At 53.2% G+C, this 12,256-nt stretch overlaps 1 protein-coding gene across 2 annotated transcripts; it reads left to right on the plus strand.

The window, feature by feature from the left end:
• The first annotated feature begins 1,439 nt into the window (after nt 1-1,439).
• On the plus strand, nt 1,440-12,007 carry VPS4A (vacuolar protein sorting 4 homolog A). Of its 2 annotated transcripts, none has more exons than XM_059905283.1 (11): nt 1,440-1,614; nt 5,179-5,290; nt 5,391-5,538; nt 6,812-6,873; nt 6,971-7,090; nt 7,704-7,860; nt 8,436-8,584; nt 8,949-9,030; nt 9,251-9,470; nt 10,526-10,666; nt 11,148-12,007. In XM_059905283.1, exons 1-11 carry the CDS (start codon nt 1,594-1,596, stop codon nt 11,247-11,249), a joined length of 1,314 nt encoding a protein of 437 aa, XP_059761266.1. In that variant the 5' UTR covers nt 1,440-1,593; the 3' UTR covers nt 11,250-12,007. The 2 variants fall into 2 exon arrangements, with proteins under 2 accessions (XP_059761266.1, XP_059761267.1); XM_059905284.1 differs by having other exon boundaries at nt 6,815-6,873.
• The last annotated feature ends 249 nt before the right edge of the window (nt 12,008-12,256 follow it).

Raw genomic sequence — 12,256 nt, forward strand, 5'->3', positions numbered from 1 at the left:
TCTAAAAGAGCAGTGTTTCAGGGTAGAAGCTGAGAAGCCATGATTTGGAGGGTGTCTGCCTCCTCATCTCACCCAGACTCCTCAAAGGCCTTGTCCTGCCACTCCTGCCATTATCCTGATTCCAGTGTCCACAGGGATATTCAGCACCCGGGCCTTTTGGTTCCTTGAACTCCCCATGTGTGATCATGGCCCCTTCGCTCCATCTTACCCATCCTCCAGCTCCCATGGTAGCCCCTCGACTGTGTTATACCTGAAACAGAGCCATTTCCAAAATTAAAAACTGAAGCATCCCTCTCCAGTGTGTTCCCACTGTGACTATCCTTCAATCTTTGGAGTCCTCAATTAGTCCACTGACACTTTTACTTTCTCCCTATTCACTTCCCACCTTACCCGGCTCTGATTCCATTGCAGTACCACACTCACCAAACCTGTGAATTCCCTTGCTGCTCTATCTTCATGGCAGCCTCATGGATGAACACGCACTCGAGCGGCTGAGTACCGGGGAGAAAAATCCAAAGCAAATTGTCATCTCTATACATTTATAGAAGTTGCCACCCTTTACCAGGTTTGCCCTTAACACAGTTCACTTGAAATGATTTCAAACCATCCTTACTCTCCTCACACCCCAGGCCTTCTACCTTCTCTCCCTCTCTCTCAGCAGATTCTCTTTCCTTCTAATTCACCAAGAACCAAGAAAACAGAATTCATCCAAAGGTACTCTCCCAACTTCTTGTTATCTTCTGGCCGGCCTAGGTAGCCATCTATCTTCTCTGCTCCCACTATAATGTCTGCAGCCAATCCACCCACCTAGGCTTTGGTCCTATTCCCGTTGACTAGCTTTCTTTACTAGATCCTTCCTATTGGTTTTTTAAACATGCTGAACTCAGTGAATGTGAACAACCAATCTGCTCTGCTTAAGTTCACCTGGGTAGAGCCCCCAGCTTTGGAGGCCTAAGAAAATCACTTTCCTAAGGAGAAAAGTAGTATAAAGGAAAACAGAATTGGCTTCAGACAGAGCCACCGGCATCAAAATAACCGTTACCAGCGACTGAGCCCCAGTGTGGTGTACACTGTTTACATTAGCTAGCTCATTCATTTTCTCCGAAAGGTAGACAAGGTAGATACTAATTATTATTATACCCTATTAAACATCAGGAACCCAAAGCTCTGGGAAGTCAGGCTTATTGTGCGAGTAAAAACTGCCCAATAGGTGCTGTTTTATTCAACGTGGGATCCAGGACTTGAGGATTCCATTCCGCTCTGCTTCTGGCCCCGCCCCCTCGGGCTCCCAGTCCCGCCCCACCCCCGACACGCCCCTTGCCCCGTCCGGGCCCTAGTCCCACAGCCACGGCGGGGAGCGGCGCCTGCAGTGCCGGTCGTGGCCGCCGGGGGGCAGCCGCGCAGCTCGGGCCCGACCGCTCTGGGCCGCGATACTCGCTCGCCCTCGGACTCGGCTCCCCTGCAAGCGGCCACCCTACCCGCGCCCAGCGCCGACCCGTCGGGCTCCCCTCGCCGGACCAGCTCCTCGGCTCTCGGGGCCGGACCGAGGCCGCAAGCAGCGCCGCGGGGTGTGGGGCGGACCCAGGAGATGAAATGACAACGTCAACCCTCCAGGTACCTCGGCGCGGCGCGGCCCGGCCCGGCCCGGCTTGAGGAGGCCGAAGGAGGCGCGGCGGGGCCTGCGAGCGGGCGGGCGGGCGGCCTCCTCGGAGCGCCGGCCTCGCGCCCTCGCCCCGTCGCCCTGTCGTCGCCTCCGCCTGTTTCTCTTTTCTCGCGCTCGGAGCCGAGGGTCGCCTCCCGTCCAGAATGCCCGGCTCCCTCGGCCGCGCAGGGCCCCGAGGCCGCTACGTGTAGCCGGCGCCCCGGGACTGCCATGGGGATCAGCCTCACCCAGGCCTCACAAGCGACACCCGGGAAGCTCGGGCCCGCGGTCGGGCCGCTGGCTTCCCCTCCTCCTCCTCCTGCTTCCCTTCGAACAAACCCCCGCTCCTTCCACGGTCTCCGATTTCCTCTTCTCGGCCAAAGACCCTTCATTCATTCCCTAGATCGCGTCGGGTGGTGCTGGGGTGGCGCCACCTGGATGCATGACTGACCCATCCTCCAGGTGCTGCCGGCCTTTGCTGGGCCGGAAAACAAACTTTTGCCTCAGACCGGAGTTTGAATCTCGGCTCTGCCACTCACTAGCATGTGACCTTGGGCGCTCGTTAGCTGATCTTGGAATCTCGGGTTTTCCGTCAGTAAAGTGGGGTAATACCCTATATAGGGTTGTTGTGACAGTGGCTCTAGATTAAGTCAGGTAAAGCATTCTTAACACAGTGTCGGTTACATACTAAGTGCTCATTAAGTGATGACAGACACAGTGCTTGGGGGAGTTGGGCAAGAGGTCATGGAAGAAGAGGCATTTGGCTGGGTGGTCAAAGGATGGGGGGGCATGCAGATACCCGGAGGTGGAGGAGGGATGGTTACTCCAGGTGGACAAAAAGAGAAGAACAGAGGCGTGGAATACAGTGGAGTGCTAAGCCAGGAATTTGCTGGAGTCCAAAGCCAGGCCCCACCATCCACCAGCAGAAGCTGTTATCACACGGGTCGACAAACATGGCCTGCAGATCCCACCTGCCCAGTTTTTATTGGGCTTGTGAGATAAGAATGTTTTTTCCTTTTTTAAAAAGAACAGCTTTATTAAGATATAACTCACATGCCATACAATTCACCTATTTAAAGTGTACAGTTCAGTGCTTTTAGTATATTCAGAGTTGTGCAACCATCACCACAATCACTTTTAGAACACTTTCATCACCCCAGAAAGAAACCCTGGCCCCTTTAGCAGTCACACATCCCCCCTCCCGGTCCCTCTATTCCTCCTAACCCTAGGCAAACACTAATCTACTCTCTGTCCCTATGCATTTCCGTATTCCAGGCATTTCATATAAATGGAATTATATAATATGTGGTCCAGTGTGACTGGCTTCTTTCACTTAACATCGTGTCCTAGGTTTTTACGTTTTTAAGTGTCTGAAAAAAGGGATATTTCATGATATGTGAAAATCATGAAATTCAAATTTCAGTATCTATAAATAAAGTTTTATTGGAACACATCTCTGCTCATTCGTTTACATATTGTCTGTGGCTGCTTTGGGGCTACAAAGGCAGAGTTGAGTAGTTGCAACAGAGATTGTATGGCAGGAAAGTCTAAAATATTTACATTCTGGTCCTTTACAGAAAGTTTGCCACCTCCTCTGTTAGCACATGTTTGTTACCCTTTTCTTTCATCCTCATCCTTTGGCACACCTGTTACTAGAGATTTGGCAGGGCTGGTAGTTTTGTCACCTTTCCATCCTGTTATGCAAAACTGTTCGTCTCCAAGTTGCAACTCAGTCCTCTTGTACATGAAAAACTATTTATGGTTGCCAGAAGAACCGAATGTACTCTGAGGTGCATTAATTAATAGAGTATCTAGAAGGAGGGAGGGGATGGGCATACCTGGAGTATCGTTCTGAACCCCCCTTTCAAAAGGACAGACCCAAGCAAAGTGTATAGAGTGGAAAAGTCCAAGGAACTGGGGGTGTGTGTTCTGGAAACTAGAAGCTACTGGTGATAGGAGCACCCCTTTCATGTCTATCTGGAGGAAGGGCCTCGTGGAGGAGAGTAAACATGTGAAGCTTGTGGTTAAACTAATTATTCAGGAAGGTTCAGGGTGCCTAGCCATTATCTATTTGTAAGTATTGTAGGGAGCTGAAGCTTGAAAATAGTAGCCAACACTCACCTTTCCTCATCTCTTCAACCTGGTGAGTTTGTTTAACATCAGCCTGGCCTAATCTATCCCAGTCTGTTTGTTTTGTAGCACTCCCTGTGTCTTTCTGAGACTTCTTATTTTCAGATGAGGAAGGGCTGCACAGATGCCCAGGCCCTGCCAAGAGCTGGTCAGGAGGCTTATTGTTCACTGTGGATGGAACTGTGTGTATGCAGTGGGTTCTGCCTGCCTGGTGTCTAGTGCTGTATCAGCCTGCAGAGGATAATTCTGGTAGTGCTTCCCGGGTTGGCAAAGCTGTGGTTTCTAAAACTGGATATGTAGTTGTGGGGCAGCTGCCTGAAAGATCCAGCATGCTTTAAGTTCAGTGCAGAGTACAGGCCTACAGGGTTTAAGAGGTTTACAGAGACTCTCACAGAGTTCTTAGGAGGTTCCAGAGGATCGCTCCCCTCCACTGGCAGCTCATATATGCCTCTGGAGTAAGCACACACTTTTCCTCCTGGATCTACTGGTGTATTGAATCACACGTCTAAGCATCCCTTCCCTAGGTCTCAACTTTAGGGAAACTATCTTCTCTTTTCAGCCTAGAGAAGTGAGTTGGGCCAGTAGAAAGAAGCAGAGATCCCTTTAAGTCCATCTCATAAAACTCTTGGGTCTGGGCTTCCCTGGCGGCGCAGTGGTTGAGAATCTGCCTGCCAATGCAGGGGACACGGGTTCGAGCCCTGGTCTGGGACGATCCCACATGCCGCGGAGCAACTAAGCCCGTGAGCCACAATTACTGAGCCTGCGCGTCTGGAGCCTGTGCTCCGCAACAAGAGAGGCCACGATAGTGAGAGGCCCGCGCATCGCGATGAAGAGTGGCCCCTGCTTGCCGCAACTAGAGAAAGCCCTCGTACAGAAACGAAGACCCAACACAGCCAAAAATAAATAAATAAATATTTTAAAAAACAAAAAAAAAACTCTTGTGTCGATGGAGGACTTTCCTAGCTGGCTGGCTCCTCTCTGGCCCATGAGGTCAAAGGCAGTTTCTGGCCTCCATGCTGAACCGCACAGCAATCAGTTGGTTCTGGGGTTTGCCTTGTTGCAGGCTCTCAGTCCAGGTCTATTTCTCTTTCCCCCGAAGCTGTGAAATAGAAAGTGAACTCTCCCTTTGAGCCCTAACCTGAGATATTTGATCAGGCTTCTGCTTGACTGAGAAGGAGGTTGCTTTTAACTGTATGAGTGTATTGTGAAGAGGAACGGCTGTTGTTTTAAAGCTTCCTTTCAGGGCCTTTCTAGTTGATGTTGGACAAGTAGGCCAACATAAAGGTCTGTGACTGACAGATTCCCGGGCCTGACAATATCTCTTATCAGTGTATTCCTGCTGCCTGGAACCCAGGGGCTTTCTGGATCTCTTGGGAAGCACTGGGTTATATGTTTTGCCTTTCCAGAAAGCCATTGATCTGGTGACAAAAGCCACAGAAGAGGATAAAGCCAAGAACTACGAGGAGGCACTCCGGCTCTACCAGCATGCTGTGGAGTATTTCCTGCATGCTATCAAATGTGAGTCCCACATGGGGTCCTCCCCAGCCGCAGAGCCCTTGCGAGAGGAGGGCGGGCACACGGGGGCTCGAAGGGGCCCCTACGTGGTTCCTCTTTGCAGATGAGGCACACAGCGACAAGGCCAAGGAGAGCATTCGAGCCAAGTGCATGCAGTACCTAGACCGGGCAGAGAAGCTGAAGGATTATTTACGAAATAAAGAGAAGCATGGCAAGAAGCCAGTCAAAGAGAACCAGAGCGAGAGCAAGGGGTGAGTACGGAGGAGCGGAGGACCTGGTGGGGACCAGAGCCCTCACGAATAGGTGTCTGTTTCCTGTGTCGCCGTCATCTTGGTGCTGATGCTGCTGTGGACTTCCCCGGCACCTTCCTTTTGGGAAATTCTATTCATAATAGTGATAATACCTGTAGCTGCCTTCGTCAAGCACTTTACAGGAAACTTCCATTTATCAATACATCATCTCATTGGATCTGTATTGAAAAGCTGTGGGCAAGGTGGGGAGCCAGACTCTCAGGATCTAGCCTGGCTCTGCCACTTCCTAGCCGTGTGACCTTGGACAAGTGCCATGACCCTCCTGGGCCTGCAGGTTCCTCATCTGTAGGAGGAGGAAGGTAGTGGGACTTCCCTCCTAGTGTTGCTCTAAGGAGCAAGTGAGATGATGCAGGTAAGTCCCTGAGAAGAGGGCTTGGAACACAGTTAGGATCGAATAAATGTCAGCTGCTGTTATTCTCATCTTCATCTGACAGATATGGCAGCAGACTCAGAGAGGTTCAGGGATGGCCACAGAGCTGGTACTTGATGGAGTCTGGACCCACACCCGGGGCCTCTGTTTCTGACTTTAAAGCCAGTGTTCCCTCTACAGCCTGTCACCTCCCATCTGTGGTTTGAGCACAAAGGCCAGTGGTGTCCTGGAGGTGAGGGGAGGGTGCCCAGCTGGGGAGTAGGAGAGAGGAAGGTGGTGTGTCAGCTGCCTCCCCAGAGGGGGAGGCCCTGCTCCTGGACGGAGAGGACACGCCTGTGCTTAGACTCCCCAGAGTATGAGACACACTGAGGTAGGGGCAGGAGGGCAAGCACCTCCAGGAGGGCTGGAAGAGTTTTAAGGATGGCAAGTTACTTATGTCCAAATAGGGATTGGCCCTGGAGGCACAGCCACTTGCTGTCCTGTTTTGAGTCCCTATGAAAGGCCAGTAACAGCTCCAAGTGCTTGCCTGGCTGCTCTTGAAGTCCAGCCAAAGCACAGGTCCCTCACCAGCCTTCTAGAGAGGACACATGCCGCGATTCTTATGCCCTTGATGAAGAAGCGAGGGTGGGTTATGAGAGTGTTTCCTGGAGGATCCAGAGGGGAGTGCTGATGATGTGTGGCCCCAACATCCCCGAGGTGCCTGTCTGTGGGCCTCTTACCACTGTTGAGCAGGGAAAGCATCTTTTTAGCACCAGGCTGGCAGCCAGAGCCTGGCCTTGCTCTGAGAGCCCCCTTGCCAACTGCCTCTTGCTCCAGCCTGTCATCTTCTGTCTCCTTTCCCAGCAGCGATAGTGACAGTGAAGGGGATAATCCAGAGAAAAAGAAATTGCAAGAACAGCTGATGGGTAAGAGGCTTGAGGCCTGTGGTGACGGGAGGGGGACGTGGCAAGGACCCCCTGGTGAGTCGGGCTCCAGGTCGAAGGCTCTGCCCTCATCTTACAGGTGCTGTCGTGATGGAGAAGCCCAACATTCGGTGGAATGACGTGGCCGGGCTGGAGGGGGCCAAGGAGGCCCTCAAAGAAGCTGTCATTTTGCCAATTAAATTCCCACACTTGTTCACAGGTAAGAGTTGAGCCACTTTAGGCCCAGATGCAAAAATATCAGGCTTCTGGGAATTCCCTGGCGGTCCAGTGGTTAGGACTCTGCGCTGTCACTGCTGTGGCCCCGGGTCGGTCCCTGATCAGGGAACTAACATCCTGCAAGCCGCGTGGCGTGGCCAAAAAAAAAAAAAGAAAAATCAGACTTCTGAGGCCGCCAGCTGAGGGCCCCCACTATGAAGGTGTCCAGGTGGCAGATGGTGACTCGGCTCCCTTTTGCCCTTGGCAGGCAAGGGCCCAGGGCCTGCTCATCACGGTCATCTACTCCTTGGCTTCTCTCCAGTGTCAGAAACACTTCTGTGGCTAGAACTTTGACTCGACCATCTCAGTGGTAGGCAGGGTCAGGAACCAGTGCCAGCCAGTGTCACTTTGCCAGGTCCTGGGGGTCATGAGCCAGGGCTAGGATCAAGCCCTCGGCAGGTGATTTAGTTCCCTTTACTCCTTTGCTCCTAGAGCAAAGTTGTCATGTAGAACTTTTCATTTCTGACTGTGTTTACCATGACTAAGGCCCGTCTGCTTTTTTCTGTTCCCTTTCCCCAATCAGGAAGAAGCTTACTTCAGTTCATTCTTTCTCGTAGGCAAGCGTACCCCTTGGCGGGGAATACTGCTCTTTGGACCCCCTGGCACAGGGAAATCCTACCTGGCCAAAGCAGTGGCAACGGAGGCCAACAACTCTACCTTCTTCTCTGTGTCCTCCTCAGACTTGATGTCTAAGTGGTTGGGGGAGAGTGAGAAGTAAGTCAGCCGCCAGGCTCCACTCTCCTGGCAGCCCTGGCAGCTGCTCGTGGTCCAGCTTCCCTGCCCTTGGAATCACCTCCCAGAGGAGCCACTGTGGATGGCAGGGAAGGGTAGCCGGGAGAGGTGTATCTTGCTAGCTCGTCAGGTGGGACACGGTCCTGACAGAGCCAACGGAGACTGGAAGGGAACTTGGGAGCCATGAGTCCTCATGAAGGGAAGGGAAAGGCGCTCACAGTAACTGGGTTTCAGCTGAGTGTTCTCTGTTGGGGACTTTATGCAGTTAACTTATTCCCCACACCGGCTCCCATTTTGCAGACGATCAAACTGAGGCGGAGAGGAAGGTAAGTGACTTGTCCTCAGTCCAGAGCTAATGAACGGGGCTGCCAGGATTTGAAGTTGTTGCCAAGGCTTGCTCTTCCTCTCGGTGCAGTGCTGCCAGAGGATTTGTTACCACCATTTTTTCTGTCGTCTCAGCCTCTCCGAGGGAAGGGCGAGAGCAGAGGTGGTGCTGGGACCCCGGCTGGGCATATGTGCAGGTGTCTGGATCCCAAGCCTGTGTCTCACCCTCACAGGCTAGTCAAGAACCTGTTTGAGCTGGCCAGGCAGCACAAGCCCTCCATCATCTTCATCGACGAGGTGGATTCGCTCTGCGGATCCCGCAACGAAAATGAGAGTGAGGCCGCCCGAAGGATCAAGACGGAGTTCCTGGTCCAGATGCAGGGTGTGTGCCAGTCCCGGGTCCCCTCCCTGGTTCTCGTCCCCCCCCTAAAGCCAGCCTAGGGCGTCATTATTTAGCTGTGGCTGGATCTGACTGTCCTTTCGGTGGAGGGGATATCAGAGAAGCAATTCTTAGCTCCTTCTCATTGAGGACAGGTTACTGCAGCCTTGGCCGGCCACCTCTCCGCCCCTCCCAAGGCAGGCAGGGCCGTAGGGCTCTTCACCCAAGTAAAGCCAGCCGGGTCCCTGCCGGTGGTGTCACAGGGACAGCTCCAGTTCAGGACGCAAAGTCCCTGAGGTCCTTCCCACAGGTTCTGACTGATCCTTACAGGTGTTGAGTTGGCGTCTGTGTTTCCCTTTCTCCACAGGGGTGGGGAATAACAATGATGGGACTCTGGTACTTGGTGCCACAAACATCCCGTGGGTTTTGGATTCAGCCATTAGAAGGAGGTGAGTCTTCCCCAGTAGGAGCCAGGGGCCGAGATCTGTCTCCAGCCGTGGTCAACCTGCTGCTGGCAGCAGGGGGTGCATCCTGACCCCCTTTCTCTGGCGGCTTCTCCATGTCTGCAGAGCCCTTAGTGAAGCCGGCTTCTGGAGGGCCCCCCGAGCCTCTCCATTGAGACCATCCCACCATCCGCTCTCAAGTCCTGCCATGTGCTTGGCTCTCTAGGTTTGAAAAGCGAATTTATATCCCATTGCCGGAGGAGGCTGCCCGTGCCCAGATGTTCCGGTTGCATCTGGGGAGCACTCCTCACAACCTCACAGACGCCAACATCCACGAGCTGGCCCGGAAGACGGAAGGCTACTCGGGCGCAGACATCAGCATCATCGTGCGGGATTCCCTCATGCAGCCCGTGAGGAAAGTACAGTCAGCAACACACTTCAAAAAGGTGAGCGGGCCAGCGAGGAATTGCTTAGAAAGTGTCACAGGAAAGGGGATATTGGCTTTCTGGCTGCTTGGGTGACACATTTTGGGTCTCCTGGGGAGCCAAGGGTAAGTACATGGTGAGCTCTCTGACTCCAGGGGCTGGGGTTGCACCTGCTTCCACCTCCCCTGCAGTTCTGGCTGGAGGGCGACCATCTCAGATTGTGTGATGCTAGAGAACAGGGCACCGTGACTGTCACCTCTGCCACCCCTGCAGTCAGCACTGTGCTGATGCACATGGTAGACCGTGCTGCATGTCTGAAAGCAATGGGTACAAAATCACACACCATGAAGAGGAACTCCATTCACGCAGCAGATGTTTGTCAGGTGTCGCTGAGGGTCCTACTGTGTGCCTGGCACTGTTCTAGGTGTTGGGGAGACACTTGTGACCACAGCAGACAAAAATCCCTGCCCTACAGGAGCCTCGTTTCTAGTGGGGGAGACAGACAACAAACAAAATAACGACTCATTTCTTAGAGGGTGATGAGGGGAAGACAGAGCCGGGGAGGGAGGTCTGGTGTTTCTGAGGTTTGGAGGGGGTGTGGGTAGGTTTCACTCTTAAAGGATAGGCCATACTGGGTGACACTGAGTCAAGAGTTGAAGGATGGGAGGGATTGAGCTTTGGGGATATTTGGGGAGATGTTGCCAATGGAGCACACAGCCTTCGGTTGGAAAAACATTTTGATGTCACTGCACTTGTGGTGAGATTTGATGGAGTTGGTGAGGAAGAGGAAGCTTTCTAGGCATTTGGGCCACAGATTGAGATTCCAGAGAATAGTAGCTGGAATAGCATGTTGATCACGAACCTCTGAAATCAGACTTGGAGCCACACTGACTGCCCAGCCCAAGGGTTTGAAGGAGCCCATCAGTCAGATCAGACTGATGATCTAGAAACCCAGGCATTTGTTCATACCGTGCTATCACCTTCTGCTCAGGACTCAGAAACCTGAGACGTCCTGCCCCTTCCCCAAATGCCAAGGGGCAACCCCTCCAGCCAGTCAAACTCCTGTTTGGTTTCAGGTCTGTGGCCCTTCCCGCACCAACCCTAGCATTATGATCGACGACCTTCTGACCCCATGCTCACCAGGGGACCCAGGGGCCATGGAGATGACTTGGATGGATGTCCCCAGTGACAAACTCTTAGAGCCTGTGGTTTGCATGGTAAGTGGCCAGCTGGGAGAGAGGACTACACAGAGCTTGTTTTGTACACAGAAGGAACCAGTAAATGTCAGCACGGTTTGATTTGGTGCAGTTGCATAGGCAGCCTCTCATCTGACTGTTCTTGGCCTCTCCTTATCCTGGTCTTGCCTGTTCTGTGAGGCAAGTGTTTGCCATTGGGCCTGGTGTGGTGGGCGTGCAGTTAGAAAGGAGCTTCTCACACGAGTTAAGAAATAATGGGAACTTAGATTCTCTCAACCGGAAGTAGGCCGTCTGGAAATGACACGAGCCGCCTCAGGAGGGGAGCGTCCCTGTCCCAGGAGGCCTTCAGGCAGAAGCCAGGCAACGGGAGTTCTGCATTAGGGGCTGGGGGGTGACCTCGGAGGTAGGGCTCTTCCCACCCTGGACTGCATGGGGCTGAGACTGAGGCAGGCTGAGGCCCTGGAGCCCAGCCTCCCTCACCCGCAAGCACTTGTCTTTGCAGTCGGACATGCTCCGGTCTTTGGCCACCACGCGGCCCACCGTGAATGCAGATGACCTCCTGAAAGTGAAGAAATTCTCAGAGGACTTTGGACAGGAGAGTTAAAACCTTCTTCACATGCGTGATGGTGAAGGTGGGAGTTGACTGGGGTCAATCCATGGTACTCCCCACGTCAGTGGCCAGACAGGGCTCCAGGGCTTGTCCTAAAGTCACTACGGCGTCCCCTCTGCTGTCTGGCCATCAGCTGGGGGAGCAGGAAGGAAGGGCCTCCCCAGCCGCGGAGACGCAGAAGCACATTCGGCACCCAGTGGAATACTGGCTCTTCCTGCTTCCTTCTCCTCCTCTTCTGGATGCTCACCACCTCCTTGTCCTGCCCCTCCATGGTTTTTTTTTAAACCATTTTTTGTTCCCCTAAATTAATGCTGCTTGGATTTTTGTCTTGTTTATAAATAAAGTTAAAATCTGCCTGAAGCGTCAAGGAGCAGGGAGCAGCCCGTGCTTTGGGCTTGGTGCAGCAGACCTTCAGAATCGCTGGCCAGAGCCCCGCTGCCCATCCCTTCTAGACCCAAGTTTTGCTCCGTGTGAACAGAATGGCTGATGCCCTGGGTCCCCAGCCCAGGCTCTGTCTGTAAAGGCCAAGAGTAAAGCCAAGCCATTCTCTCCCTCCGGGCCCTGTGTCCTCCCTGCAGGAGAAGAGGATGGTTTTTGTGAGCACAAAGCTGTATAGATGAGAACGAGTGAAGGCAGTCAGGCGGGTTTCCCTGCTGCCTTTTCTTCCCTCTGAATGTGAGAACACTGAACCCGGCCACTGCCCCCGGGTCCCTGTCCTGGAAATGGGCTAATAAATCCTTTTCCTTTCTTGAGCCACCTGAGTGATCTCATCTTTGACTCTTGTCTGGGGCTCTTTGAAGGCCACACTTGCTTCTACTAGAAAGATCCTCTGGTGTCTGCTCTCTTCTTTTCAGTGGAGTAGCAAGTAAACTGGAACGTCACCAGCTGCTGCAGTTCCCGGGCCTGTTCTCCAGTCAGGTTCACGAGACCTTTCTTCCCCCAAGGCCTCAGAAGTGTGGTGGGGGTGTTAAAGGGACCTGGGCGATTCTTGTTGTTCAGCC

The sequence above is a fragment of the Balaenoptera ricei genome, chromosome 19 (assembly GCF_028023285.1).
Source record: "Balaenoptera ricei isolate mBalRic1 chromosome 19, mBalRic1.hap2, whole genome shotgun sequence".
In the NCBI taxonomy this organism is placed as follows: Eukaryota; Metazoa; Chordata; class Mammalia; order Artiodactyla; family Balaenopteridae; genus Balaenoptera; species Balaenoptera ricei.